The sequence below is a fragment of the Jaculus jaculus genome, chromosome 1 (assembly GCF_020740685.1).
Source record: "Jaculus jaculus isolate mJacJac1 chromosome 1, mJacJac1.mat.Y.cur, whole genome shotgun sequence".
In the NCBI taxonomy this organism is placed as follows: domain Eukaryota; kingdom Metazoa; phylum Chordata; class Mammalia; order Rodentia; family Dipodidae; genus Jaculus; species Jaculus jaculus.
This window is the reverse complement of record NC_059102.1, coordinates 274,359,168-274,383,799: the sequence shown is the minus strand read 5'-3', so window position 1 is coordinate 274,383,799 and position 24,632 is coordinate 274,359,168. Positions and strand designations below refer to the sequence as shown.

At 46.0% G+C, this 24,632-nt stretch overlaps 2 protein-coding genes across 23 annotated transcripts in view; both read left to right on the top strand.

The window, feature by feature from the left end:
* Znf23 (zinc finger protein 23) overlaps positions 1-2,315 on the top strand; it is a 13,350-nt gene extending 11,035 nt beyond the window's left edge. For 17 of the 20 annotated variants that reach the window (XM_045155211.1, XM_045155260.1, XM_045155251.1 and 14 more), the window contains one exon: positions 74-2,315. In XM_045155211.1, coding sequence (XP_045011146.1) covers positions 74-1,860 — 1,787 coding nt within the window. In that variant the 3' untranslated portion in view covers positions 1,861-2,315. The remainder of the gene's footprint in view (positions 1-73) is intronic. The other 3 variants (XM_045155282.1, XM_045155267.1, XM_045155323.1) reach the window with 1 other exon arrangement.
* Positions 1-24,632, top strand: part of Tle7 (TLE family member 7) — a 27,647-nt gene extending 3,015 nt beyond the window's left edge. For 2 of the 3 annotated variants that reach the window (XM_045155347.1, XM_045155355.1), the window contains 9 exons: positions 20,903-21,297; positions 21,414-21,439; positions 21,605-21,660; positions 22,522-22,734; positions 22,815-23,056; positions 23,219-23,360; positions 23,504-23,657; positions 23,992-24,065; positions 24,308-24,632. In XM_045155347.1, coding sequence (XP_045011282.1) covers positions 20,987-21,297; positions 21,414-21,439; positions 21,605-21,660; positions 22,522-22,734; positions 22,815-23,056; positions 23,219-23,360; positions 23,504-23,657; positions 23,992-24,065; positions 24,308-24,412 — 1,323 coding nt within the window. In that variant the 5' untranslated portion in view covers positions 20,903-20,986 and the 3' untranslated portion in view covers positions 24,413-24,632. Of the gene's footprint in view, positions 1-9,466; positions 9,696-20,902; positions 21,298-21,413; positions 21,440-21,604; positions 21,661-22,521; positions 22,735-22,814; positions 23,057-23,218; positions 23,361-23,503; positions 23,658-23,991; positions 24,066-24,307 lie in introns of all 3 variants that reach the window. The other variant, XM_045155339.1, reaches the window with a different exon arrangement.

The following is a 24,632-nucleotide window of genomic DNA, read 5'->3' as shown; positions in this document are numbered from 1 at the left end:
TAAACAGTACTCTGATTATTATTTCTTCTAAAGTGATTCTTATATAGCATTTCTACATTTTCTATTTTTATAGTAGATATTGATATCCAGACTGACAATAATATAGCAAAGGATATGTGTGAAGAAAAATATAGTATATCATTTGAACTTCAGATGGACTTTTCCCAGAAAACAAACCTTTTAGAAACCTGTATACTAGAGCAACAACAGGAAGTCCACTCTACAGGAAGTATGAAGAGGGAAATTAACAGTACTACTGATGGAAGAGTGGAAAATGAGAAAAGCTCCACAGGGGAATATTTATTCATTCAGACTCCAAATGTTTCTCTGAATCATACCACCTCCAGTGAGTATGTAGGACTGGAAAAAGCCTTCAGCTTTGACCCAACACTTCCTAATCATGAAATAATTACTACAGAAGAAAGACCTTTGAAATGTGAAGAATTAGTGGAAACCTTTAGATGTGAATCTCAAGTTAATCAGCATCTAGAAAACTACAATGGAGAGAAGCCTTATCAGTGTTCAGAGTGTGGCAAAGCCTTCACTGTTAATGCAGAATTAATTTGGCATCAGAGACTACATAGTACAGAGAAACCTTTCAAATGTGTGGAGTGTGGGAAATGCTTCAGTTACAGTTCACACTATAACACACATCAGACAATCCATAGTGGAGAAAAACCTTATCATTGTAAGGTGTGTGGAAAAGCCTTTAGCGTTAATGGGAGTCTAAGCAGACACCAGAGGATTCATACAGGAGAGAAGCCTTATCAGTGCCAGGAGTGTGGAAATGGCTTCAGCTGCAGTTCTGCATATATTACACATCAAAGAATCCACACTGGGGAGAAACCATATGAGTGTAATGACTGTGGGAAAGCATTCAACGTTAATGCAAAATTAATTCAACATCAAAGAATTCACACTGGAGAGAAACCTTATGAGTGTCTTGAGTGTGGGAAAGGCTTCAGATGCAGCTCTCAGCTCAGGCAGCATCAGAGTATACATACTGGAGAAAAGCCCTATCAGTGCAATGAGTGTGGAAAAGCCTTCAATAATAATGCAAAACTTGTTCAACATCAAAGAATCCACACAGGTGAGAAACCCTATGAGTGCAGAGAATGTGGGAAAGCCTTTAGTGTTAAAGGGAAGTTAATACAGCACCAGAGAGTCCACACAGGTGAAAAGCCCTATGAGTGTAATGAATGTGGGAAAACCTTCAGGTGTAACTCTCAGCTCCGACAGCATCTGAGAATCCATACTGGGGAAAAGCCCTTTGAGTGTAAGGAGTGTGGAAAGGCCTTTAATGTTAATGCAAAATTAATGCAACATCAGAGAATTCACACTGGGGAGAAGCCCTTTGAATGTAACGAATGTGGGAAATGCTTTACTTCTAAAAGAAACCTACTTGATCATTACCGAATCCATACAGGAGAAAAGCCCTTTCAGTGTAAGGAATGTGGGAAAGCCTTCAGCATCAATGCCAAGTTAACTAGGCATCAGCGGATACATACTGGGGAAAAACCTTTCAAGTGTATGGAATGTGAGAAAGCATTCAGCTGTAGTTCTGACTATATTGTGCACCAGAGAATCCATACTGGAGAGAAACCCTTTCAGTGCAAGGAGTGTGGGAAAGCATTCCACATCAATGCTCATTTAATCCGGCATCAGAGAAGCCACACTGGTGAAAAACCTTTCCGATGTGTGGAATGTGGCAAAGGCTTCAGCTTTAGTTCTGACTGTATTATACATCAGACTGTCCATACTTGGAAGAAACCCTATGTGTGTAATGTATGTGGAAAAGCTTTCAGGTTTACCTTTCAGCTTGGTCAGCATCAGAGTATCCATAGTGAAGGCAAATCCTAAAAGAAGAATGAGGAAATGTGAAGGTTAATGGGAAATGAATAATGTGTCATCCACTAGTCACTTGGAAGAAAACCCTGTGAAGAGAGTAAATATGACAGAGTCTTCATGTAGAGACATACCTTTTCTGTTTTATTCAGTTTCTTATAAAAAATGGATAACCAACTAGGGGGTTATATATAAAAATAAATAACTTGGTTTTATTCTAGTAACTAATTGGGAAACATGAAAGAAAATATCCTATTCCCAGCAGTATCAGAAAAAGCAGATTTTCTAGGAATGATTGTTTTTCAGGACCTGTATGGAGAAACTTGTGCATTTTGACTAAAGGATACCAAAGGAAAGTTGAGTAAAAAGGGAGAGACAGAAATTAATGTATTTCTGTTTAGTTTTTGGCAACAAACATGTATTACTTCTGTAATGAGGAAACAATAAAGATTTCTTTTAAGCAGGAAAAAGGATTTATTTATTTATTTATTTTTTGTGGAACAGAAGAAGCCTTTCATTGTGTCAGATCCAAGGTAGAAACCAACAATAAGGAAAATGTTAACAAATTACTTGACAATAAATATTTCTCTTATTTTAAATAACCCAAAATAAGGTTTTAACATTAAAGTAAAACACAAAAAATGCAAATATCTTTGTAAAATTTGTGCTATGAAGATGTAATGTCTAGTATACAGAGTCTTTAGCAAAAAGATAAGTTTAAAAAAAATAGTAAATGACACATGTAGCTTTGAAAACCATAAAATGACCTAAAATAGTACCCTAAGGAGTAAAAATGAAGTTGTCTAAAAATATTATGTTTTATATATATATACATATATATATATGGCCTCCCCATACATAATGCTATACAGCCCTCAATGACTTACTCTAGATACCTGTTAGGTAATTATGAAACCTATTCAACAAAGTACATGTCAGAGGGTTCCCTTTTATAATAACTGGGCTCTAATACAAACATGGTTCTTTGTATCCTAAAGGAAGGTGTCTGCCTTGGAGTTCCACTCCTAGTGCTTTTCAAGGCTCTGCGAAGACGTTCGAATTCTTAGGATACTCTTGAGAAGAAAATCTCCTAACCCATTCAAAATCTGAGCAAAGCCGGGCATGGTGGCGCACACCTTTAATCCCAGCACTTACTTGGGAGGCAGAGGTAGGAGGACTGCTGTGAGTTTGAGACCACCCTGAGACTCCATAGTGAATTCCAGGTCAGCCTGGGCTAGAGTGACACCCTACCTTGAAAATCTTCCGCCTCCCCCCCAAAAGAATCTCAGAGCAACTAGTAGGAACATGAGCTGTCATGAAACTGAACAGCAGGTTTGGTTTGGTTTTCCTGTGTCATTACTGTTAAGGGCAGTAAAGGAAAACACTACTCAAAACAACTTTGCTACCAAGTGTGTGTGTTTCTGCACCAATTACCTGCAGACCAAAAGGTAGTTGTCCTACAGTTTATCTCAATTGTGACACTCCCCAGAATAAATATCCCACAGGTGAAGGGCTGTCTCACAAGACTTTCCCCTGCTTCAGACAGCAGTCACAAGTAATGAGTCCCACATTACACACATCTCTGATTTGCCTCTAATTGGTCCTTCCTCAGTTCAATAATTACCAGTTATTGTAAAGTAGCTTAAAGGACATAAATTCATGAATAGCCAGGTCAAGAGATGCTGAGACCAAGATCCACAGGGGTCCCACATGCAAGAGATTTTGCAACTCTCATGTGGTTTGCTGGCACCCCAGCAGTTCCCTGAACCCCACTACTTAGGAGTTGTATGGATCCTGTTAGGTATCCATGATTAAGTGATTAGATGTTGATAAATAAGCCTCTCCTTCCCTGAAATCAGCAGGGAGTGCTCAAAGTTCAAACCCTCTAAACATGCACTTGGCTCCTTTGGCAACCAGCTTCAATCCTGAAGTTAGCTAGAGGTTCAACACGAGTCACCTTATTAACATAAGGAGTGATTGAAAGGAGTTTAAGAATAATAAAAGATTCTTTAATTTTTCTTTGCTTGCATGTGTGTATGTGTGGGCATGCTGGGGCCTTTTGCTTGCACAGAAACACTAGACAGTAGTGCCACTTTTTAGCTTAGGTGGGTGGCTTGAGAATAAAACCTGGGCCAGGAGGCTTTGCAAGCAAGCACCTTTACCTGTTGAGCTCTTGTCCAGCCCCAACAAAAGATTCTCTTCATCACTCAGGAAATTCCTAGGAAACTTTTTAATGATTATGTATGCATGTGAGTGCACATGTATGCATACATGTAATGGGAGTCCAGAGAACACAGTCATGGTATAAGTTTTGTTCCTCTCGGGTGCCATTCACCTTTTAAAATTACTATTATTTTTATTTTAGAGAGGGGGAGAGAGAATTGGTGTGCCAGGGCCTCAGCCATTGCAATCAAACTCCAGACGCTTGTGCCTAGTGGGCATGTGTTACCTTATGCTTGCCTCACCTTTGTATGTCTGGTTTACTGGGATTTGGAAAGTAGAACATGGATCCTTAGGCTTTTCAAGCAAGTGCCTTAATCGCCAAGCCATTTTCCTAGCTCCCATCCACCTTTTCTTTTGTTTTTCCAAGGTAGGGTCTCACTCTGGCTCACTCTGACCTGGAATTCACCAGGTAGTCTCAGGGTGGCCTCAGACTTACGGCGATACTCCTACCTCTGCCTCCCTAGTGCTGGGATTAAAGGCGTGCGCCACCACGCTCCATCCACCTTTTTTGATACAGAATTTTTCATTATCTTGGAGCTCACCAATTAGGACAGACTCCCTGACCAAGAGGTCCCAGGAATCCTCCTGTCTGCCTCCCAGTGCTGGAATTACAAGCACACCTTGCCACATCGAGCATTTTTACATGGATTCTGGGGATCCAAGCACTTTACTGACTGAGTTTTTGCTCCAGCCCCTAAGGGATTTTATAAGCTCTTGTATAGGAACTGGAGAGAAAGACCAAATACCTTTTTATTTTTTATTTTTAGGTAGGGTTCACTCTAGCTCAGGCTGACCTGGAATTCACTGTGTTGTCTCAGGGTGGCCACAAATTCATGGCCATAGTCCTACCTCTGCCTCCCAGGTGCTGAGATTAAAGGTGTGTGCTACCACACCCGGCCTCAAATATGTTTCTTAACTATGCCATGGACAGAATTCTATTGGTTCACATACTCTGCCCTCCCCCTTTTTATTGTTGTTCAATGTTAGTATGAACTGAAGCCCTAGCAAAATGAAAGCTATCAAAAAATCCATGAACACTGACATAAATATTGAGAAATGCAGAGTTTCAGTGTTTTTCTCTCACATAGTTGCAATTCTTTCTGAAACATCTTTATTTAAGAATTGTGGTAAGGGCTGTGGAGATGGCTTAACAGTTAAAGGTGCTTGTTTTCTAAAGCCTGCTGGCCCAGGTTTTATTCCCAAGCCACCAATGTAAGCTAGACCAGAAAAGTGGTGTGTCTAGTGTTTGTTTGAAGTGTCAACAGGTCCTGGCATTGCCCACCTGCCACACACATGCTTGCACAAACATTTGCAAATAGTTTTTTATTACTCAAAATTGTGGTAAAATAGACATGAAATTGATCATTTTGACCACTTTAAGGTATACAACTGTCTAATCACAAAATTGCTGAAATTTCTCAACAAAGATAAAATGTTCAACGCCATTGTGTGAGGCCACTGGAATCCAAACAGATCAGTCTAAGAAAGGGTTTTAACAATATCAGAGGGTTTGAAAATAACACATTCAATTCTAGTGGGATACCTGCTCCTTAATTGAACCTGAGGGTGAAGGAAAACGGATAGTACTCAAAAGCCAGAATTGCTAGGAAATATTTTGAAACTTGATGATCAGCTAGGCTAAACAGTCCTCAATGTTTTTGAATTGAGAGGAGTATAGATCTGACTAGGGCCAAGCTCCAGTAAAATATTGCTCAGCAGGTCATGGAAACCTGGAACTGTCTCTACAGGGAAGAGAACAGTGGAAAAAGCCACCTGACCTTCCGTGGCCCAGTTGATTTTATGAGTCACTCCTAGAAATTCTTGCTTACAAGGCCGAAGTAAATGCACTTTGTAAAGAGATTCCACTGAGAAGAGCTGAAAGACCAGAAGAATTATGAGATGCAGTGTCTAATGAGCTTTTTAGACTGCGCCTTTGTTAGCAGTGGTAGAACGCACATACTGGTAAGCATAACATCACGTCCTGCAAACTCCTTTGTGCAGGAGGAAGCGAGGGCAAGCAGAATTCTTAAGAGGTTCTTTTGTTAGGATGTGGTCTCCAGAGGAATTCATGCTACCCCCATTGTTAGAATTTGCATGGTATCACTTCTCAGCCTTTTGGCTAAGACCAAAGTAGAACTTTCATGGCATGTGTATGGAACGTGTCATTGGTAGCCTATTTAAATGAAATGGGCTTTTTGAGACAAGATCTTACACCAGAGAAAGACCGAGCCAGGTGCTGAGGGTTGGACCCAAGCCTACAGGAACAGTTGAGAGTTGAAGCTTTGGCAGCTGCAGTAGTCAATGGAGAGGGATAGATTTGTGAATTGACCTCTGACCCCCCCCCCCACAATGTGGGGTGAGGAGTCCCTGAGACTCCTTCTAGGAGTGTCATGAAGATCCCTGCTCTTACCAGGAGCTAGGGACACCTGGCCCCCCCCTGGTGCCTTCCTGGACCCATACCCACCCACATGATGAGAATGGGCAGCTTAGAAGAGCATTTCTACAATGATCACATACAGTGCTTGTACTTTTCGTCCAGGTGCAAGGCTGCTTCTCCCCCCTCCTCAATCCAGAGCTACCAAGGAAACCAGTCTCTTTCTCAGGAGACAACCCAAACAGAGCAGGGTACCTCCACACCCACAGAACACAACCTCCTCCCTTGGGCAGGGCTGCGGACAAGCATGATCAACAGGGAAGGCATGTCCCTGTGTATTTTGTTACGCCCACAGTTCACATATATAGCTGTGTACCACACACTCATCCTGTCCTCACACACCTGTACAAACAACCTGTGGATGTGCACTGCCCCCACAGACACCCACACAGCTGCAGCGCCTGCCCAATGCAGACGCCCACAGGCTTTGGGCATAGAGCAGGCACCTCCACCAGAGGCAGCCTTTCCTCTCCTTCCCAGGCCTTGCTTCCAGCAGCGCCCCCCATCCTCTCCTGCCCATTTCTCTCATTTCCTCCCTCCTTTCCTCTTCATCCCTTACATACCTGCGTCTCCCACTCAGAATCTGGTCACACATGATGAGATTGAGTTAGGAGCAGGGTTGGGGGTGCTTAGATGATATAACCCCAAGAGAAGCACATAGCTATGGATATGAGGCAGAGCTAAGGGAGGACCCTACTTCTCCCATATCCATAGGTCTGCCAACCACCTTAATATAGTCCAAATTTGACTCTCTAGAGGATATTCCTGAGGCCTGTCAATAGACACAAGGAGGAAAGACCAGGCCAGGTCCTATAAACTCTACATGCTATTACACTGTATTGTACAGTATCAAGGCCCGAGCATGGGCTGCCAGTCACATGAAGAGAAAAGTGCTACACAGGGCCCCCAATGAGTAGGTGGGCCCTGGAACCATCTGAAGGGTACTGATACAGCACTGGCCTCCTGAAGTCACAGTCGGGCCCTGCAAGGAGGAGAGCAGAGCCTTTCCAATCTACCTGTGTTTGAATGTCACAGCACCTTGTGACATAGGCCTGACAAGGTCAGGATGATCATCCTCACTTCACTAGGGAGCCTACTCTGGCTCAGGAGCCTGGACTCCAATGTCAAACACCCCAAGTTATACATCACCAACACTACCTGGGAGGTGCTGAACAGGTTCCTCATGGCCTCAGCTATGAAAGCAGATTGTAGCAGTCTGCTGTCCGCAAGAATGTGTCTTCAGAGGGGGCTGGAGAGATGCTTAGCAGTTAAGGCACTTGCCTGAGAAGCCTAGGACCCAGGTTTGATTTCCCAGTACCTATGTAAGCCAGATGCACAAGGTGGCACATGCGTCTGGTGTTTGTTCAAGGTGGCTGGAGGCCCTGGCATACCCACTCTCTCTCTCTTCCTCTTTCTCTCATTCAAATTAAAAATAAATAAAAATTTCAAAAATAGAAGACAAACCCTTCTTCTGAAGAGGCTGGATGACCAGGGTTATCACTCTCTTCTGAGTTCCCAGAGCAGTGGCATAGGGGCCTCATTAGGAAACCCCTCCTCTACAATGTGGCTTACCTGCTCCCATCTTCCCCACCTGATCTCACCTTCTGTTCTCCCTGTTAACTTGTCTCTCCTCCTCAGTCCCTATGGATCTGTGCACAGCAGCCTTTGAGATGGCCAGGGGCTGACACCACCAAGTAGTCTATCTTTCTGAGACCCCAAAGGAGGCATAGGTGGATATTGGGAAACTTTCCCTGCTGGGTGGTAGAGTAACCTGTATGCATAGATGCTATGGTAGTGGGTTAGGACACACTTGTGGAGCTCATAGAAATTGCTCATGGCCCACTCAGTCTGAACACTGACCAAGTGTTTGTTCCAGATCTAGACATGGCTTTGTTAGAAGTTAGGTGCCTTTTCTCATCAACCCTTTCTCTGATCTGTGGCCTGAGGTACCATGTCCTCTAATCCTTCCACTTCTGGTAAATGGAATAGACAATTTTGACAGGATAGAGGATAGATACCAAGTTCCATCGGCCTCTTGTCTTCTGAGGCTGCAGACATAGCTCAGGAGAGGATACTCAATCTGGTTTGTAGCCATTTTGGTTTCAGACACAGGTAAAGTTGTATGTCATCCCATGCACATGCCTGCATATCTTTTCCCACTAGTTCTCTGCTACTTTGGAGCCTTCAGCACCCAGGCTTGTCCATAGTGCTTGGTTAAGGCTCTGCCTTTTGCCTTTGCCATACTGACCCAAGATCCCAAGGTAATGGGAGCTGCCCAGCCTCAGAGACACAGCTATAGGTTAACCCAGCTCAAGACAGACAACTGGCTTTTGTTACTAGGACTGTCTCTAGTGAAGGAGCCATGTTTCACCACTATTGCCCCTTCCTCCATGTCTGGACACATACCACCTCTGTCTCAAGTTATGTCCACTTTTGGGGAAGCCACAAGCACTCTGAGACAGAGTTGTGTAGAATCACCCAGATTCTCCATTGTGGGCTGGATGAGGTGGGGGCTGTGGGAGATGGTGGGTCTAACTGGATCTCCTGTCACCAACACTGAGGGCCTTCTCAGGGCCTCTGGTATCAGGACTTGCTTGAAGATGCTCTTCCCTCTCATCTATCTCAAGGGCCCTTTTCTGCAACAGGTCCATGCAGGTAAGAATCAGGAAGGGTGTTTGGAAGCAAGCCCCAGGTACTGGGACCCCATCATAATTCAGGTAATCCATTAATCTCCATCTGTTATAAAGATTTATGGGGTAGTGGCAAGAGAACTTTGAGTCAATCCAAAGTAAAGTAATACTGATACTTAGTAGCACACAGGACTATCTGGTGAGTTACAGAACTTTCTTATATTCCATACTGTGATTGGGCCCCACCTAATAGCTAAGATTTCACATTTGTTAAGAGTCTGGGGCTCTGAAAGGTCTCATTTTGATGGTCCCTGCTGTATTTCTCTTCTTATAGGTTTATTACTGTCCAGGGCAGAGCTATTTGCTCAGACCCTAAAGATCAGTCTTGTGAAGAAGGCACTTAAATCCCTCCATGCTTCATGATGCCATAAGGCCTACCACCTGGAAGACCCAATATCCTGAGGCTTTGGCTTCACTGCCCTAGCCCCAGTTGCTGGATCCTCAGCCCCTGAGACGTCTGTTCCCACACAAAAGCATTTTTTCAGCTAGAAGCCTGGGTCCAGGTGGGTGTGGATTAAGTGTCTTTCTCCTTCAGTCTCAACCAGTGTCCCTAGGGTGCAGTGTGACCTACCACCCCAACCTGTACCCTTCCCAGAACACCTGAGCCTACCTGTCTGGGTCTGGAGAGGCCAGACACTTAGGGGCAAACATGGCTGCCCTAGGGCACCTGTGGGTGGGGTCAGCTGAGAGCCTGGTGAATGCTCATTTGTGTCAGACTTGAAGGGTCCATGGGCTCTCCATATGTCCTGGGCACAGTTTTCCTGTATGATGGCATGGGGAATTCTGAAAAGTGGCTGTAGGCTCCTGGCCTCTGCCTCTGAAGTCTTCCCTCCCTCCAGACCATGACTTCACTGTGTTTTTCTCTGGCCTGACCAAGAGCTGAAGATGTCTTTCCCCTTTATACACACTCTATTTTATTACGGTGTGTTAGCTGGCCCCTTCCACTTGGCCAAGAACTGGGTCACCTGAGATGAGGCAACCTTCACCTTTTCCGGGGTGGGGGCCATGCGGCCCATGGAGACAAGCAAGGTCACTGAACCTCTAGTTCTTGGCTCCCATACATTACAGACCTAGTGGTTCCCAGATCATTCACCAACTTACAAGGCTTATGGGGCTCCCGCCCACGTTCTGTGCCAACTGGGTGGGCTGGAATCATTGCCCAGCCTTTCAGCCTCTGGGGCCATAGCTCCCTCTTGCTCCATCTTGAAACAAAACAAAACAAAACAAAACAAAACAAAACAGAAAACAAAGCTTTTTGTTTGAGAGACGGAGAGAGAGAGAGAGCATGAGAGAGAGAGAGCATGCGCGAGAGCGAGAGCAAGCGAGCGAATGGGTACTCCAGGGCAGTCCCTGCTAAGTAAGTCCAAGTGCATGGCCACCTTGTGCATGTGGCTTTCGTGGGTCCTGGGGAATTGAGCCTGGGTCCTTTGGCTTTAACCAGTAAGCGATCTTTCCAGCGCCCTCCGGCTCTATCTTGATGTTCCATTGCCTTGGAGGCGGGGGCACATACCAAAAGGCTGCCTTGTTTCCCCGAAGTGTGCCTCCCACCCCTATTGGTTACAGAAATCCCACCCACCCACAGTGCAAAGCCAGCCTCCAGGAAACCTTCCCTGACTGCACAGCTCACCGAGTCTCGTGAGGTGACCTCTTTCCAGGCTCAGGGACCCCGTGCAGCCCTCCCCTGGAAGGGTAAGAAGCTGTCTTGCGGCTGACGCGCCCCCTCCACCCCCGCACGTCTGCGGGTCTCCGCCCATCCCAACGCCTCCCGGGGCTGGCCCACTACCCCGAGCCGACAGGCAGCAGCCGGCTTGGGATGCCGGCCCCGGCGAGCTGGCGTGGCGGAGCCCGGGCTGCACCGAAGGCGCCATATTGCGGCCTTTGACCCCGCGGTCTGGGCCTGGCGCCCGAGGCTCTGTCTGGGGAGGGAGGCTTTGTACGTGGGGGCGGGGGGTCCCCCCATTGCAACCTTCCAGCTGGGGAGGGCAAGTCAGCCACCCCGCCGGGTCTCCCCTAATGCCACAGCACACGGAGCCTCTTTCTGTTCTAATTTTGAGGGGAAAGCCTTTATCAGCAGCCAGGACCTTCGGGCTGTTGGGACTGAGCCCTTGGTTTGGAACATGTCCCCAGGGTGGCCCAGGCTGGACTTGAAAGATGACTGCATCTGCAGAGGAGGGCTGCCGTGCAAAGGCCAGCGGGCTGGGGCGCACCATCTCTTGAGAGAACACGGGCCCCTCCCGGGCGATGAGATCTCAGGTGGAGGGTGGGCGAGGAGGTGGGCGCCTGGTCCCCGTCCCCTGAGAATGGGAGCGCAGGGGGCTTAGGTTAAAGCCGGGCGTGGTGGTGGCGGCAGCGTTTGCCTGCCATCCCAGCCCTCGGGAGGCTGAGTTAGGAGGATCACTGTGAGCTTGAGCCAGCCGTAGGCACCAGCCCATCCTGACAGCCCGTGGGCTGTGGGGTGCCCTGGAGCATGTTGTGCCAGTGAGTTAGGAAAGGAGGTGTTTTGTGCCAGAGGATATTATCGCTTATGTATTTTCACCAAGTGTCCAGGTGAATCCCTCAGATCACTGTGCCGAAAGAGTCATTTCCAGAGTGGGGAAAATACCCTGAGCTCAGCTATAAAGGAGGCCAGGGCAGAAGTGCCCTATGGGTAGACATTAGAAATGGGCTTTTCTGCCATTGCCCACCACAGGGCAACAGACCTAAATAAAGGTCTTCGGGCTGGTGCTAGCGGTTCTCTCCTCACCTCAAAGGGCCTGGGTGTTGATCCACCAGTTCCTGGGTTCCCCACCCATTTGACAGTATGCCCTGGGCAGGGCCATGTGAAGTTGACTGGCCCTTCTAGAGCAGCAGGCTAAAATGCCTATAGTTTTCTGGATGAAGAGGGAAAAAAACAAAACAAAACAATGCTATTAGAACATGAAGGGTCTCTAACTGATGGCCATTGCCTACTTAGGCTATTTTTTTTTCTTGCAAAATACACTGTAACGGTCCAAGAATCACTGAAGAAAGACCCCGGACTCGAATTGTATGTAAAAGCAAAGAGCATTTATTCTGTAGAATCTGCCAGCATGTGTGTGGGGGGGGGTCAACCATTCATACAAAATGGTGACCCTGAGAGGAGCAGCAGGCCCCTTTTAAGCACAGCTGGGGGAACTCTCAGAGGGTTAGGTCATCTTCTAATGTGATTGGCTAAGCAAGCAGCAGTTACCTTTGTCACCTTTGATTGGCTGTGGCCCAGATTTTACCATCCTTGGACATGTTTAGACATGTTTTAGAGACTTTGTAGGAACTGACTCAGCCTTGGAACCTACTATCTCTGGCAAGTCTGTTTTTGGTCCTAGTCCAGAGGTATTGCAGGAACTGAATCAGGCCCCTGGGTGCCTATCTTCCCCAGCCACATGTCAGCGTCACTGTTGATTAACAGCCCTTTGCTCATGGGTTTCGCCAGAAGTCTTGCCTGCCTCTCCAGGAAACTGAAACTTAGGCCTAGCTATAAGCTGGAGCAAATTTGATCCTCTCATTCCCCCTTCCCCTGGAGACAGGTTCCATCTCAAATCCTTGAGAGGGGCCTAGGGGTTGGTATTGGGACTTTAATACCATAAGCTGAACGGTAGACATGCATTCTTTGACAAACATTATGAGAGCATTAAGGATATAGGGCCCACAAATGAGGGTGAGTAGCAACAGTATCTGGGGCCCTGCCACCACTGCAAGGAGGGTAGTGAGCCAAGGGGACCAATTAAATAAGGTTTTATACCAGTTTTCATAGTTTTGCCTCTCTTTTTCTCTATCTTGTAATCTTTTCCATATTAGAGCCATTGATTCTTTAATGATTCCAGAATTGTTAGCATAAACACAGCATTGTTCTCCTGGGGCTAGACATAGTCCACCTCACTGGAGGAATAGGAGGTCTAGTCCATGCCTGTTCTGAAGGGTAACTTTTGCTAGTGAAGATAAGGAAGTCTCAAGATGCGAGATGGACTTTTCTAGCTTGGATAGACCAGGATCTATTGGTAGGCTTAGGGCCTTGTAACTTTTGTCTTGGAGAACTAGGGCTGAGGTGCCCACTCTGGTGGCTCCGGCAATGCTGAGTCCTAGCAGGGTGGGGACTAGAACTGCAGCAACTGCCACCTATTTTGATCTTCTGGTCAGGAGAGGGGAGAGTCGAGTCTCCATGTCTTTACCTGAATAATAAAGGATCTTAGGAGTTAGCAGTACCAGCACACAGAATCCACTGGTGTAGTTGAGAGTTAAAATATGAACACAAGGAGTCAACCCAGTAGAGCAGGCCCACCAGGTGTCATCTAGAGGGATGAGGTTCATTTCCTGATTTGGGGGGTTTTGGGTGGTGTGACATAGGTATCTATGAGTATGGGGGACAGGTTTATGTCCCTCTGTAATGCAGGCTCCATTCCCTTCAACCAGTTCCAAAGTTAACCTCCCGATGTCCAGATGGTGCCAGCAGCAGGCCCCATTATCCTCAGAGCTGGTGTAATGCCCAAGGATGGCTATTCCCTTATAATAGGGAGGCCTTGCATCTAAGCAGAAACAGCTGTAAACTGAAGCAAATTTGATCCTCTCAATACATAACATGAAATCTACCATTGTAACTACTATAAAGGATACAGTTTGGTAACATTGAGTACATTCAGTGTTGAGCAGCCATCTCTATCTAGTTTCAGAACTTTTTCATCACCTCTAGAGGAACCACAACCCTGTGCTCCTGTCCTCCGGCAACCACTGCTATGCTTTATGAGATTGTTCTCTTCTGGCTGTTTCATGCAAATGGAAGCATGCAATATGTGGACTTTTGTTTCTCAGTTCTTCTACTTAGCCTATTTTTCATGGCTCATACATGTTGTAGCATATATTAGAACTTCATCCTTTTTGTAGCTGAGTAGTATTCCATGTATGGATAGGACATCCTGCTGATTTGTTCATCCACTGATGGACACCTGAGTAGTTTTTGCCCTTCAGTTGTTAGGAACATTGGTGTTCAATCTGCTTGAGAGCCCACATTTATTTCTTTTGAGTATATGCCTGAGTTAATTTTTTGTTGCTGTGAATAACTACCTGAACAGAACCAATACAAGGAAGGAAAGGATTCGATATGGCTTAGGGTTTTAGGGGAAGTTTCATGAAGGGAAAGAAATGGCAGACTGGCTTGTCATATTAAAGTCAGAAATTAGATAGAAGGTGAACAGAAATGGGGGTCAGGCTGGGAATGGAGAGATTGCTTAGTGGTTAAACGCCTGCCTGTGAAGCCTAAGGACCCCAGTTCAAGGCTCGATTCCCCAGGACCTATGTTAGACAGCTGCACAAGGGGGCACACACATCTGGAGTTCATTTGCAGCAGCTGGAAGCCCTGGCCTGCCCATTCTTTTCTCTCTCTCTCAAATAAATAAATAATGTACAAAATTTGAACAACAACAACAAAAATAGAAATGGGGTCAGGCTATAAAACCTCAAAGCCAATTCCCAGTGATCTATTTCCTTCAGCAAGACTTCACCTCTTAAAGGTTTCAGTACCTTCCATATAGTATCTGGGGACCAAATATTCAAACACATGAGCCTGTGGGGGTCATACTCAAATACAGTACCTGAGAGTGGAATTACTAAGTGTTATAGTAAGTCTTTGTTTAAATTTTTTTTTTTTTTTGAGGAACTGTTAGGTTGTTTTCTCAGTGACTACCACCAGTCAATCAATGTATAAGAATCCCAATAACCCCAACTTATCCACATTCTTCCCAGCATGCTATTTTTCTGTGGGTTTGGTTGTTGTTATAGCCACCCTAGTGAGCACAAGGTTGTTTCTCATTGTGGTTTTCATGTATGTTTCCCCAATGACTGGCAGTGCTACCCATTTTTTGGCTGATCCCCAGCTTCCAGTTTTGCCCCCTTCCCTAGTCTATCTGCTGAACACAGGCCATGTCCTCCTAAAATGCAAGTCAGGTTAGAACTCCCTCAGCTTAGACCCCTTGTTGTTCCTAATTCTCTCTAGGGAAGAACACATATCCCTGTTCTCCCTGCTCCCACAGCATACAGCCTCTATACTCTAGTCCCTAACAAATTTTCCAAATTGCTAAATTGCTTTTTTCCTACAAACCTTTGCACCTGCTATTCTGTCTGCCTAGAACACTGTCTTATCCTCTCCTCCACTCTACTTCCCTGATATGGTCCACCCATCCTCTGTGTCTCAGACCTCACTTGCTTCCTGTGACTTTTCACTTCTAAGTTATGTGTCCTCTGTCTTCCCACAGTCCCTCATAGAGTCTCCCTCCTCTAACATGTTCCTTTCCACTCTGATGTGTAGTGACTAGTTCAAGGACCATTAGTTTCTTCCAGAAAACTGGAGTCCATATGGGTCTCTGTAAGCTGAACCTTGACTCCCCAGTGCCTGGCACAGCAAGGCTCAATAAAGCCATGCTGACTGTCCACCAGGGTGGAAGGGTGGGGCAAACCTGCACAGACATTTTTAGGGATTACATGGGTCCAGTTTACTTTCTCTGCCCCAAGCTGTTGTACCTACCCTGATTCGAATAGTTTTGGGTGTGCCCCCCAGCAGTTACCAGGTTGCACCTGAATATCAACCATGGCATATCCTGGGCTCAAGCTGGAACCCTTAATCCACAGACAGGACTAAGGCACAGCAAGAGGACCATCAGTCTTCATTCAGTAATCTTTAAAGCAACTTAATGTGTCCCTGAGTTTGGCAACTAATGTTCCTTGCCTCAAGTACCAACCCCTCAGACTCTCCTCTTCCTAGTTTCCTTCTGTTTAAATGTGTGTAAGTGTTCCAGGTGAGTATTCTGGCCTTTCTTCCTGACTCCATAACTTCTCAGCACTGACAGTTCAGTAGTTCTTAGCAATCTAGCATCCTGCCCAGAGTGCACAGAAACCTCTCCATCCAAGCTGCTGGAATGAAATGTCTGCATTCTTTCTGTGCCTCCTTCCCTGCTTTGTAACTAAATGGAGGCCAGGTGATCTCAAGCTTTACCTTGCCACACTTCCTTTCCATGTGACCATGAGCAAATTACCTCAACTCTCTGTACCTCAGCCTAGTGGGGTAATCACAATAGTGAACTATGACAGAAATCCTGTCCTCCAGGCCTATACTCACTGATCATGGGGGAGAATCCTCCTTCTGCTAACACACCCAGGAGATGCTAAGCCCTTAATTGAACATTTATTTGCATGGAATCTGGCAGCACTGAAGCTCTTGTTAATCTTTGAGTCTTTTTCCATCTCCTAATCCATCACTGAAGAGCAAGCCAAGTCTCCCTCCAAAAACATAACTCTGATTCCATTCCCTAGCTTTAAGGAGGGCATACACTGTCAGCTCCATCTGCAGATGGGGAGACCGAGGCACAAGCTTACATGCTGTCAAAGAAGCAGGTCTTGGATCCTTAGCACCAGACATTTTGCTTTCCAAGAGGTCCAGACTTTTATCCTGGAACCCATATTCTCCATAACCTTTTCTAGTATTGCCACAGAGCTAAATTCAAAGATGTAAATGTGAAAGATAAAACAATAGCACTTTAAGAAGAAAAGAGTTCGCTAGTCCCAGGATATTGAAATCAGCCAGCCTTTCTCAAATATAATTTGGACAAAAGAAATTTAAAAGAAAATATGAAGTGGATGCAACTAAAATTAAGAACTTATGTTTATCTAAAGGCACTACTAAGGGAGTAAAAAGGCAAGCCATAGATTGCTACAAGATGTGTCACACGCACATGTGCACACATGTGTGCATGCACGCACACACATACACACACATTCCTGATAAAAGATGCATAGGCGAAATACTTAAAGACTCAATAAGGCTCTCCCAAACACATTTTTAAAGGCTGAGGAGTTGGTTTACTGGTTAAAAGTGCGTGTTTGCAAAGCTCTTGCAAGCATAGGTCAGTTCCCCAGCACCCACTTATAGCTGGATGCAAAAAGCCCATGCGACTGGTATTCCTTTGTAGTGGCAAGTGACCCTTTCCTGCCCATACATATACATGCAAATAATAATTCTTTTCATCCTATAGGCTTTGTATTCTTGCTGTGGGCAAGAATCTGTGAGACTATGATTACCTGATTATTTCTCATTGTCCCAAATTGGAGAGAAAAGACAAGCCTTATATGTTAAAAAACATATGAGTTAAAAAACAATTCAAAAAATTCCAAGCCTTATATGTTTAACTATGTTTTAATAAAGAAAAATGGATTGTGTGTCAGTATGTGGATTTATTATTACACATACAAGTAAACTTCCATCCTAGGTAGCTATGACAGTGTGTGCTGTAATAACTCAAACAGTGCACCCCTTTATGACCCAGACCCCATGGCCCTTCTAGAAATTCTTTTTGTCAGGGACTGTACTGACCACAGAATCCCCCATCTCTGCCTCTTAATTGGAGCATCTCAAGAACATCAGCCTGGTGTTAGCCAAGTCTCTGGTCTTTGGACCCTGGTCCAAGTGTGGTCCAGAGTACAAGGGAATATCTATTTGATATGAGAGTGGCAGGGAACAGTAGTTCTAGAAGAGAGGCAAGCAGAGCAAAGCCCGAGAGTGGAAATGTGTTCAGAACACTGCTGTCAGGTGTGGCAGACATGGGGGCAGAGCAGATGGGGATGGATCTTAAGTATCAGGCTAAGAAAGCTGGGGATTATCCAAACAGCAACAGCCACAAAAGTTTTGGGGACAAGGGGAGGAAGAAAGGAAAAACAGAGAGTTTTGCAATTGGGAGGTAAGGAATAGTAAAAGATTCCACTCCAAACAGCTATTTTAGGATTTCTGCTTCAAAGAAGGAAGCCAATGAATTGATGAAAGAAACCAAAATAGGAGTGGTTTTGTGAGAGGAGAGGGCTGGCAGGAGATGAGACGTGTCCAGCTTCCTCACCCTTCACCCTCCTATAGAAAGGAACTAGCAGACTGAAGGGTTTTAGTGCTTCTCAGATATGGTCCTCAGGCCAACGTCAGTGCTGTAACCACCGTCACATCACCATGCCCCCATCACTACCACTTATCTGCATCATCACCGTCATCTCAATCACCACCCTCATCCCCATCCATCTCCAGACACCTTGTTGGAAAAAACAGCCTCAGCACCTACCCTGATTTCCTGAATCAGGATTTCTGGAGGTGAGCCCAGCACCTTGATGAATCCCTCTGGAGGATTTTGATGTGTGCTCAAATTTCAGACCGCTGGACCAGGTAGCCACAGGAGCATGAGAAACTCTAGTAGAAGATGTCAGGCACAGAGCCAGGAATGTGTAGGCCAGAGCAGAGATGCAGAGGAAAGTGCCTCTCCTTCCTTTAATTTACCAACATTGGCTTCAGATCAGCATGAGTCTTAGGAGCAAAGGCAGTTCACCTGCAGGTGGGACTCAGAGAGCAGGTCCTGTTCATCCTAATACTGCCTCCCATGGGGCAGCTGAAACCCAATTGAACGGCTTTTCCCGCCACAGTTCCTCACTCTATCTTGTCTCCTCCATGCTCTTGGGAGGACTCCCATCTTGTTCCCCCAAGACTCAGATGTGAATGGAAATATTGGCTCAGCAGGAACTCAGCATGAGTATGGTCAAGCTCTGATGTTGACTAGGCATTCAAGGATCCAGACACTTGTGCTGGTTGGGCCTTCGGCCTCACTATCTTTTTTAGCCTAATGTTTGAAAATAGCAGGCTCTGAGCAGCACATGGGTATGGAAGGGCGGGTCCTCAGCTGGAGGGAAGCCCTTTTAAGCCTGACTGTATCTTCACTAGCTCACTCTTCCATCTCTAGGTTTCACCTGCCTCTGGAGGTGAGTTTCATTCCCTAAGGTATTTATGAGGGCAGAATTCTCAGTCCTGGGCAAGAGCAGAAAGAGGGCTCTGTGATACTAGCTCTTCTACTCTCTCCTGGAAGTCTTGTCTTGCCTTATTTGTTTATTTATTTTTAGGGTGAAATTCTGGTTAAGTGAAGTCAGAAGTCCTAGTTAAACAGTGTTCTTGACTTTAAACTTTATCCATCCTAATTAGGGGGCCTGAGCAATGGGTCCCTCCCTTGTTTGGGGTCCTCTTCACACTAGGTGCAGAGTGCCTGAGCTCCACACCTTCATCCCCACTAGCCCCCTGGTGTCCCTAGTTAAAAGAAGCCTAATGTCTCTCAGAGAAAATGAGTTAGGGGAACAAGACACCTAGTTAAGAATCCTGAGGACTATCTAGTGGGGGAAGACCAAAAATCATTTGGCTCAGAAAGAGACTTCAAGCTCAACAGTTTTTAAAGTTTGAAATTTTTATAAACACGCAAAACCAATACCAAGTCTTACTGTGACTAATCCCTATTCTTTTTTCACATTTGCCAATTTATATCCCCCAAATACAACCATGCTTCTTAATTTCTTGTATGAAGATAAATTTGTTTCCATCTCTCTTTTTTTTACACAGAGGTTTATATTACGTATATTGTCCTGAACTTTGCATCTTCCTCTCACCTGCTGTTATATCTTGGAATTTTCTGGGTCAATACATGTGTCATTATTTTTTATCAGCAGTGCACACTATTTGACTATTTGGCTCAGCTACCACCTTGCCAGTCTTCTCCTGTCGCTGTTTGGGTTTTCTGCTGTCACAAACAATGTTGTAATACCCCAAGTTTCAGATATGCCCAATTGTATTTACATGGCAATTTCCTGAAAGTGAAGTGCTAGGTCAAAGGAATGTGTCTTTGCAATTATGATGAACAGGATAGTGCTCTTCTCATTCTAATGAGCAGGCAGGAAAGGAAGCCAGAAAGAACAGGATTTGAGCTGCCCAGTGCCTGCTGGACCCCGTCAGTTAAACATTGTCCTAAATGGGAATTCCGATCACCTTCCCATGCCTACCTGTGTTGTGTCCCTGATGTTTTTGCTTACTTTGTTAACAGAGGCCCAGAGCCTTTCTATAGCCAGCTATTGTACAGACTGCAGCAGAATCTTCCTTGGTCTGCCTTAAACCCTCAGAGCTCTGGTCTGTGGCCCAGGCTCCAATTAAAAGCACTGTCTTCCATTGTTATCTGCCTCTAGCCTTGTAAAATACTGCATGTCTTGCAGGCATGATTCTGTTGACCCCTCACTTTTATCTCAGTGGGCAGGAATAGAATCACTGCCAGGCCACCAGATGCAGCATTATGAGTTCTGGGCCCACCAAAGAGAGCATCTTATATTTGAGGCCGTGGTGTTGAGCTCCTTCGTGCTTTCCACTCTAGAGCACAGGACACCCATGGTTTCCCATTGCTTTAGGGTGTGGCTATATTGTGATAAACCTGCATTTGAAATGGGTATATACAGAATAGAAGGTGAGTTTGGTTTTATTGACTACAAAAGAAGTCCACATATGTAAAAGTTAGTTGGTAGGTTGGAGAGATTGCTCAGTGGTTAAGGTATTTGCCTGCAAGCCTAAGGACCTGGGTTTGATACCCTAGGACCCACATAAGCCAGTTGCACAAGGTGGTACATGCATCTGGAGTTCATTTGCAGTGGCTGGAGGCCCTGGCACACCCATATTCTCTCTCTCTTCTCTCTCTCGCCTCTTCCTCACTCTTTCTCTGTCTTGAAAATAAATAAATACAAAAATATTTAATATTTTTAAAAGTTGGCAAACAATCTTTTGAGGTCTCACACTAAAAGTAGTACTAAAGCCCTTCAGAACAGACCTCACACAGTTTTACCTCTGTTTCTGCCTCTATTCTTTTTAATGTTTCAGAGGACCAGGATGAACTGGGAACCTAGGATCTGTTTGGTGGAATCCTAGTGCCAGAAGGTTCAGGCACTCAAGTGAGCCAACAACATGAGTCGTGTGAGTGAGAATGAAAAGGACTCAGTCAGGATACTCAAGAATTGTGATGAAACTCAGGAGATAAAGAACATGCCAGAAAGCTCCATTGGTTCTTCTCAGCATGAGGAACAAGCATACCACCAACAGGACCTTGTGGATGGAACACCCCAGCCACTCTCACTGATCTCAATACAGCATGACCATATTTACCAGGAGACAAGCCACATGACCCAGAAGCAGTGGGATTTCCATGCCCAGGATGTATCTGGGCCCCAGGCTTCATGGTTTTCAGAGACAGAACTAGAAAGTGCCATTGACCAAAAGTAAGACTCCCTCAAACAAGATGAGGGAGGTCGTTCACTGCTCTGGGGAGAGGGGATCCCTGCATGAAACTCTGCATCTCATATCCTGTCTCTTCTCTCTTTCCTCTTGGTTCTAGGTTCCTGATGGGGACCAGGGTTACTGGTAAGTGCTGGATATGACAGTGTGGGCAGGATGGGGGGGGGGCCCAACCTGAACTCCAGGTAGGGGACGAGGACCTGGTGTCAAGAGAGCAGCTTTCTCCCTGATGTTGTGACTATTGCTGGGACACTGTCCATGAGTGGTGGTTGTGTGGCTGTTCCCTTGCAGGTCAGCTCTTTTCATCCTTATTCACTGATGAAGCCTCCTCACTCCTCAAATCCATTGTAAGTATCTTACTGCTATACTTTCTTTTAAATTTGGACTTTGACAATTATGTACACATATATCATAATTTAATCAAGTAGACCACCTATTGCTCTCTCTCATCCCCCTCACAGTGAATCCCTTCTTCCCAATTGGCTACAACACTGGAGAAATGACTTCCCTTCCCACAGCAACCATTAGCTGCTACTAGCTTCTCAAGGAAGAGTATGGCCTCATGAACCCCTCTCATCTTACAGTGTTGGCTGGCCCTATCTTGTAGCAGATTTTTTAGGGTGACCAAAGCTGCTGTAAGTTCATGAGTGCAGTGGCCATGTCATATCTAGATGATAGAGTTCCACAGAACTCCTCACCACCCTCTAGCTCGTACATTCTTTCTGTCCCCCTTTCCCCATTGTTCCTTGAGTCCTGAAGGGGAAGGTATGGATATACCATATAAGGTTGAGCACTCAACAACAGTCGCTTGTTTGCAGTACTTTGACCAGTGATAAGTCTCTGCATTGACCACCACCCACCACAAAAAAAAAAAAAAAAAAAACAATTAAAAAACCTTTTCTGACCAAAGCTGAGAATAGCACTGACGTGTGGGTATAAACAAATACTTAGAAGGCAGAAAGCAATTTGACAACACAGTCATTTTATACTATTATGCTTTCAACACTCAGGTGTCCCTCTTCCTCCCCCACCCCCAAATGGAAAAGTCATATGTCTGTGCACACCCATAACACCTTCTGACTTCTCACTTGTATAACAGCTGTGACCTGGCAACTTCTGGACTAGCCTCTGCCATGAGATTGATGCTTATGAAATTAGAGGGCAAGGACAGGCTATCCCCATAGATAACAGCTGTGTCCTCTCCCCAGCCTCCTGTTCCAGATGAGGTAGTGGTCAAGCCAAAGGCCCCATGTAACCTCTGGAGGGCTGGCACACTCCAGCATGGGAAGCAAGTCAATGCCATTGCCATCAGCAGTGCACCACACCATGTGTACACGTGTGGCACTGGCTACATCAGGATTTGGGATGAGAGTGCTCTGTGTGCCTCAGACAAAGCGCCTCAGGCCCAGCTGAACTTTCAGGTGAGGGGCCTGTGGAATGCAGGCAGGGCCTCTGTCCTCAATGCTGCAAGGTGCAGTGACAGCACGTGTTCTTCCCATAGGACCCTCGGACCCGTGTCCTCACCTGCAAGCTCTTCCCAGATGAGCAGAGTCTGATCACAGGGGGTGTGGCCCAGGCCCTGACTCTCTGGGACCTGGCGCCCACACCCCAAATCAAGGCCCAACTGGCCTCGTCGGGCCCTGTGTGCTACTCTTTGGCCCTTTCCTCTGATGCCCACATTTGCTTGGCTTCTTTCAAAGGATTTGTGGAGATCTGGGATGTGCAGAACCAAATCTTGATCAGGTAGAGCTTCTTTTCAGAACCATTTGGGTTCCCCCCAAGTAGAGCTTGAACACAAACCCCCACCTTCTCCTCTTGGTAGCCGGAAGAGGGTACCTGGGCTTTTTCTGCAAATTCCAAGGAACTAAAACCTGTCTGTGAACTTCTGGGCTACTTTCCCATCAGGAAACTTGAAGTCCCTTCCTATGGGTCCCGCTGTGTGGACATCACAGGGCATAAGTTCTGGACAGGTGGCGAAGATACCAAACTGTATTCCTGGGACCTGAGGAGCTATCAGAGGCTGCAGCAACACAATTTACGTAATGAGGTGCCTGGTTGGATACCCTCAGGGTTGAGTGCACCCCCAGGGGCTGGGGGGGTTGGAGGTGCGTAAGGAGTGAAGTGTTGAGTATCAGGGTGTGTCATGAATGATGGCATTATCAACTTTGATTGGTAACCTTCTTTCAACAGATCCTCAGCATTAGCCATGATCCTAGTGAGGAATGGGTGTTAGTGGGCTTGAAAATGAGTGACATCGTAATCGTACATGCTCATCGGGGGGAGAAGTTCAAGGCTCTAGTACAAAAATACACGCAGCACCACAACCTCAAGTTTGCCTCCTGTGGTGAGTGAGAAGCCGCGCAGCTCCTATATGCATCCTGTCTTCTGTCCCTGCTTGCTCCGCTGCCCCCTTTCATAGGGGGAACTTTCTTACACAGCGCGAAGCTGGAAGGCCTGGACTGACACCTGTATGGTGGTCCTTTAGTTCAGCGATGTTCCCCGTGAGTGGTAGGAGGGCGGCAGCAGATAAGGGGACAGATTGAACCATACGCCTGAGTTCCATAGGCAAAGAAACTGAGGCAGAGGAGGAGTCGCCCTGTCCCTCGTCCAGCTGATGACAAGCTGACATTAGAATGCAGCCTCAGCTTCTGGCCTCTCTATCCATTTTTACCCCTCAGGAAACTATTTTGTGTCCACGCGGAATGAGACGGTCCAGTGCTTTGCGGCACCTTCTCTGCAAAAGCTGTTCCAGGTATGGAAGTGGGGTTCACAGAGCCAAACACTGGGAGCTTGTGGCTTCAGATCCTCCTTGTTGGATCCCAGGGAGTGCTAGAAAGTACCTCTGGGATGAACTTTTATAGTGGTGGGGACTGAGGGCTGATCTTCTGAACTCACGGTCCTCACCTTCAGCTTTGGGCCCTGACTCCGCCTCCAAGCCAAGCCTTCATTATCTATTCAAATATCATCATGTATTCCATCCCTTTCTCTTCGTAGACAAAGGAGTATTACGACGTTCTGTGTTGTGACATGTCCCCTGATAACCAGTATCTGGTCACGGGCTCCAGGGACGGTGCAAGAGTGTACCAGCTCTTATATTGAAGATTGGGGGCCGTGGTCCTGTAGTGACAACCCAGAGAAGACCAATGCGATCTCAAGGGGCTGGGCAGCTTCAGCATCTGCCCCTGTCCATGCTTGGACCTCATGGTCGCATGTTTGTTTCACCTCCACTTGCTATCCCTCCATCCTGTACTCCCAGGTTTTGGTTACCAGACTTGGGACCTTTTCTTTTGTTATTTTATTCCTGTCACTGATCTCTGTA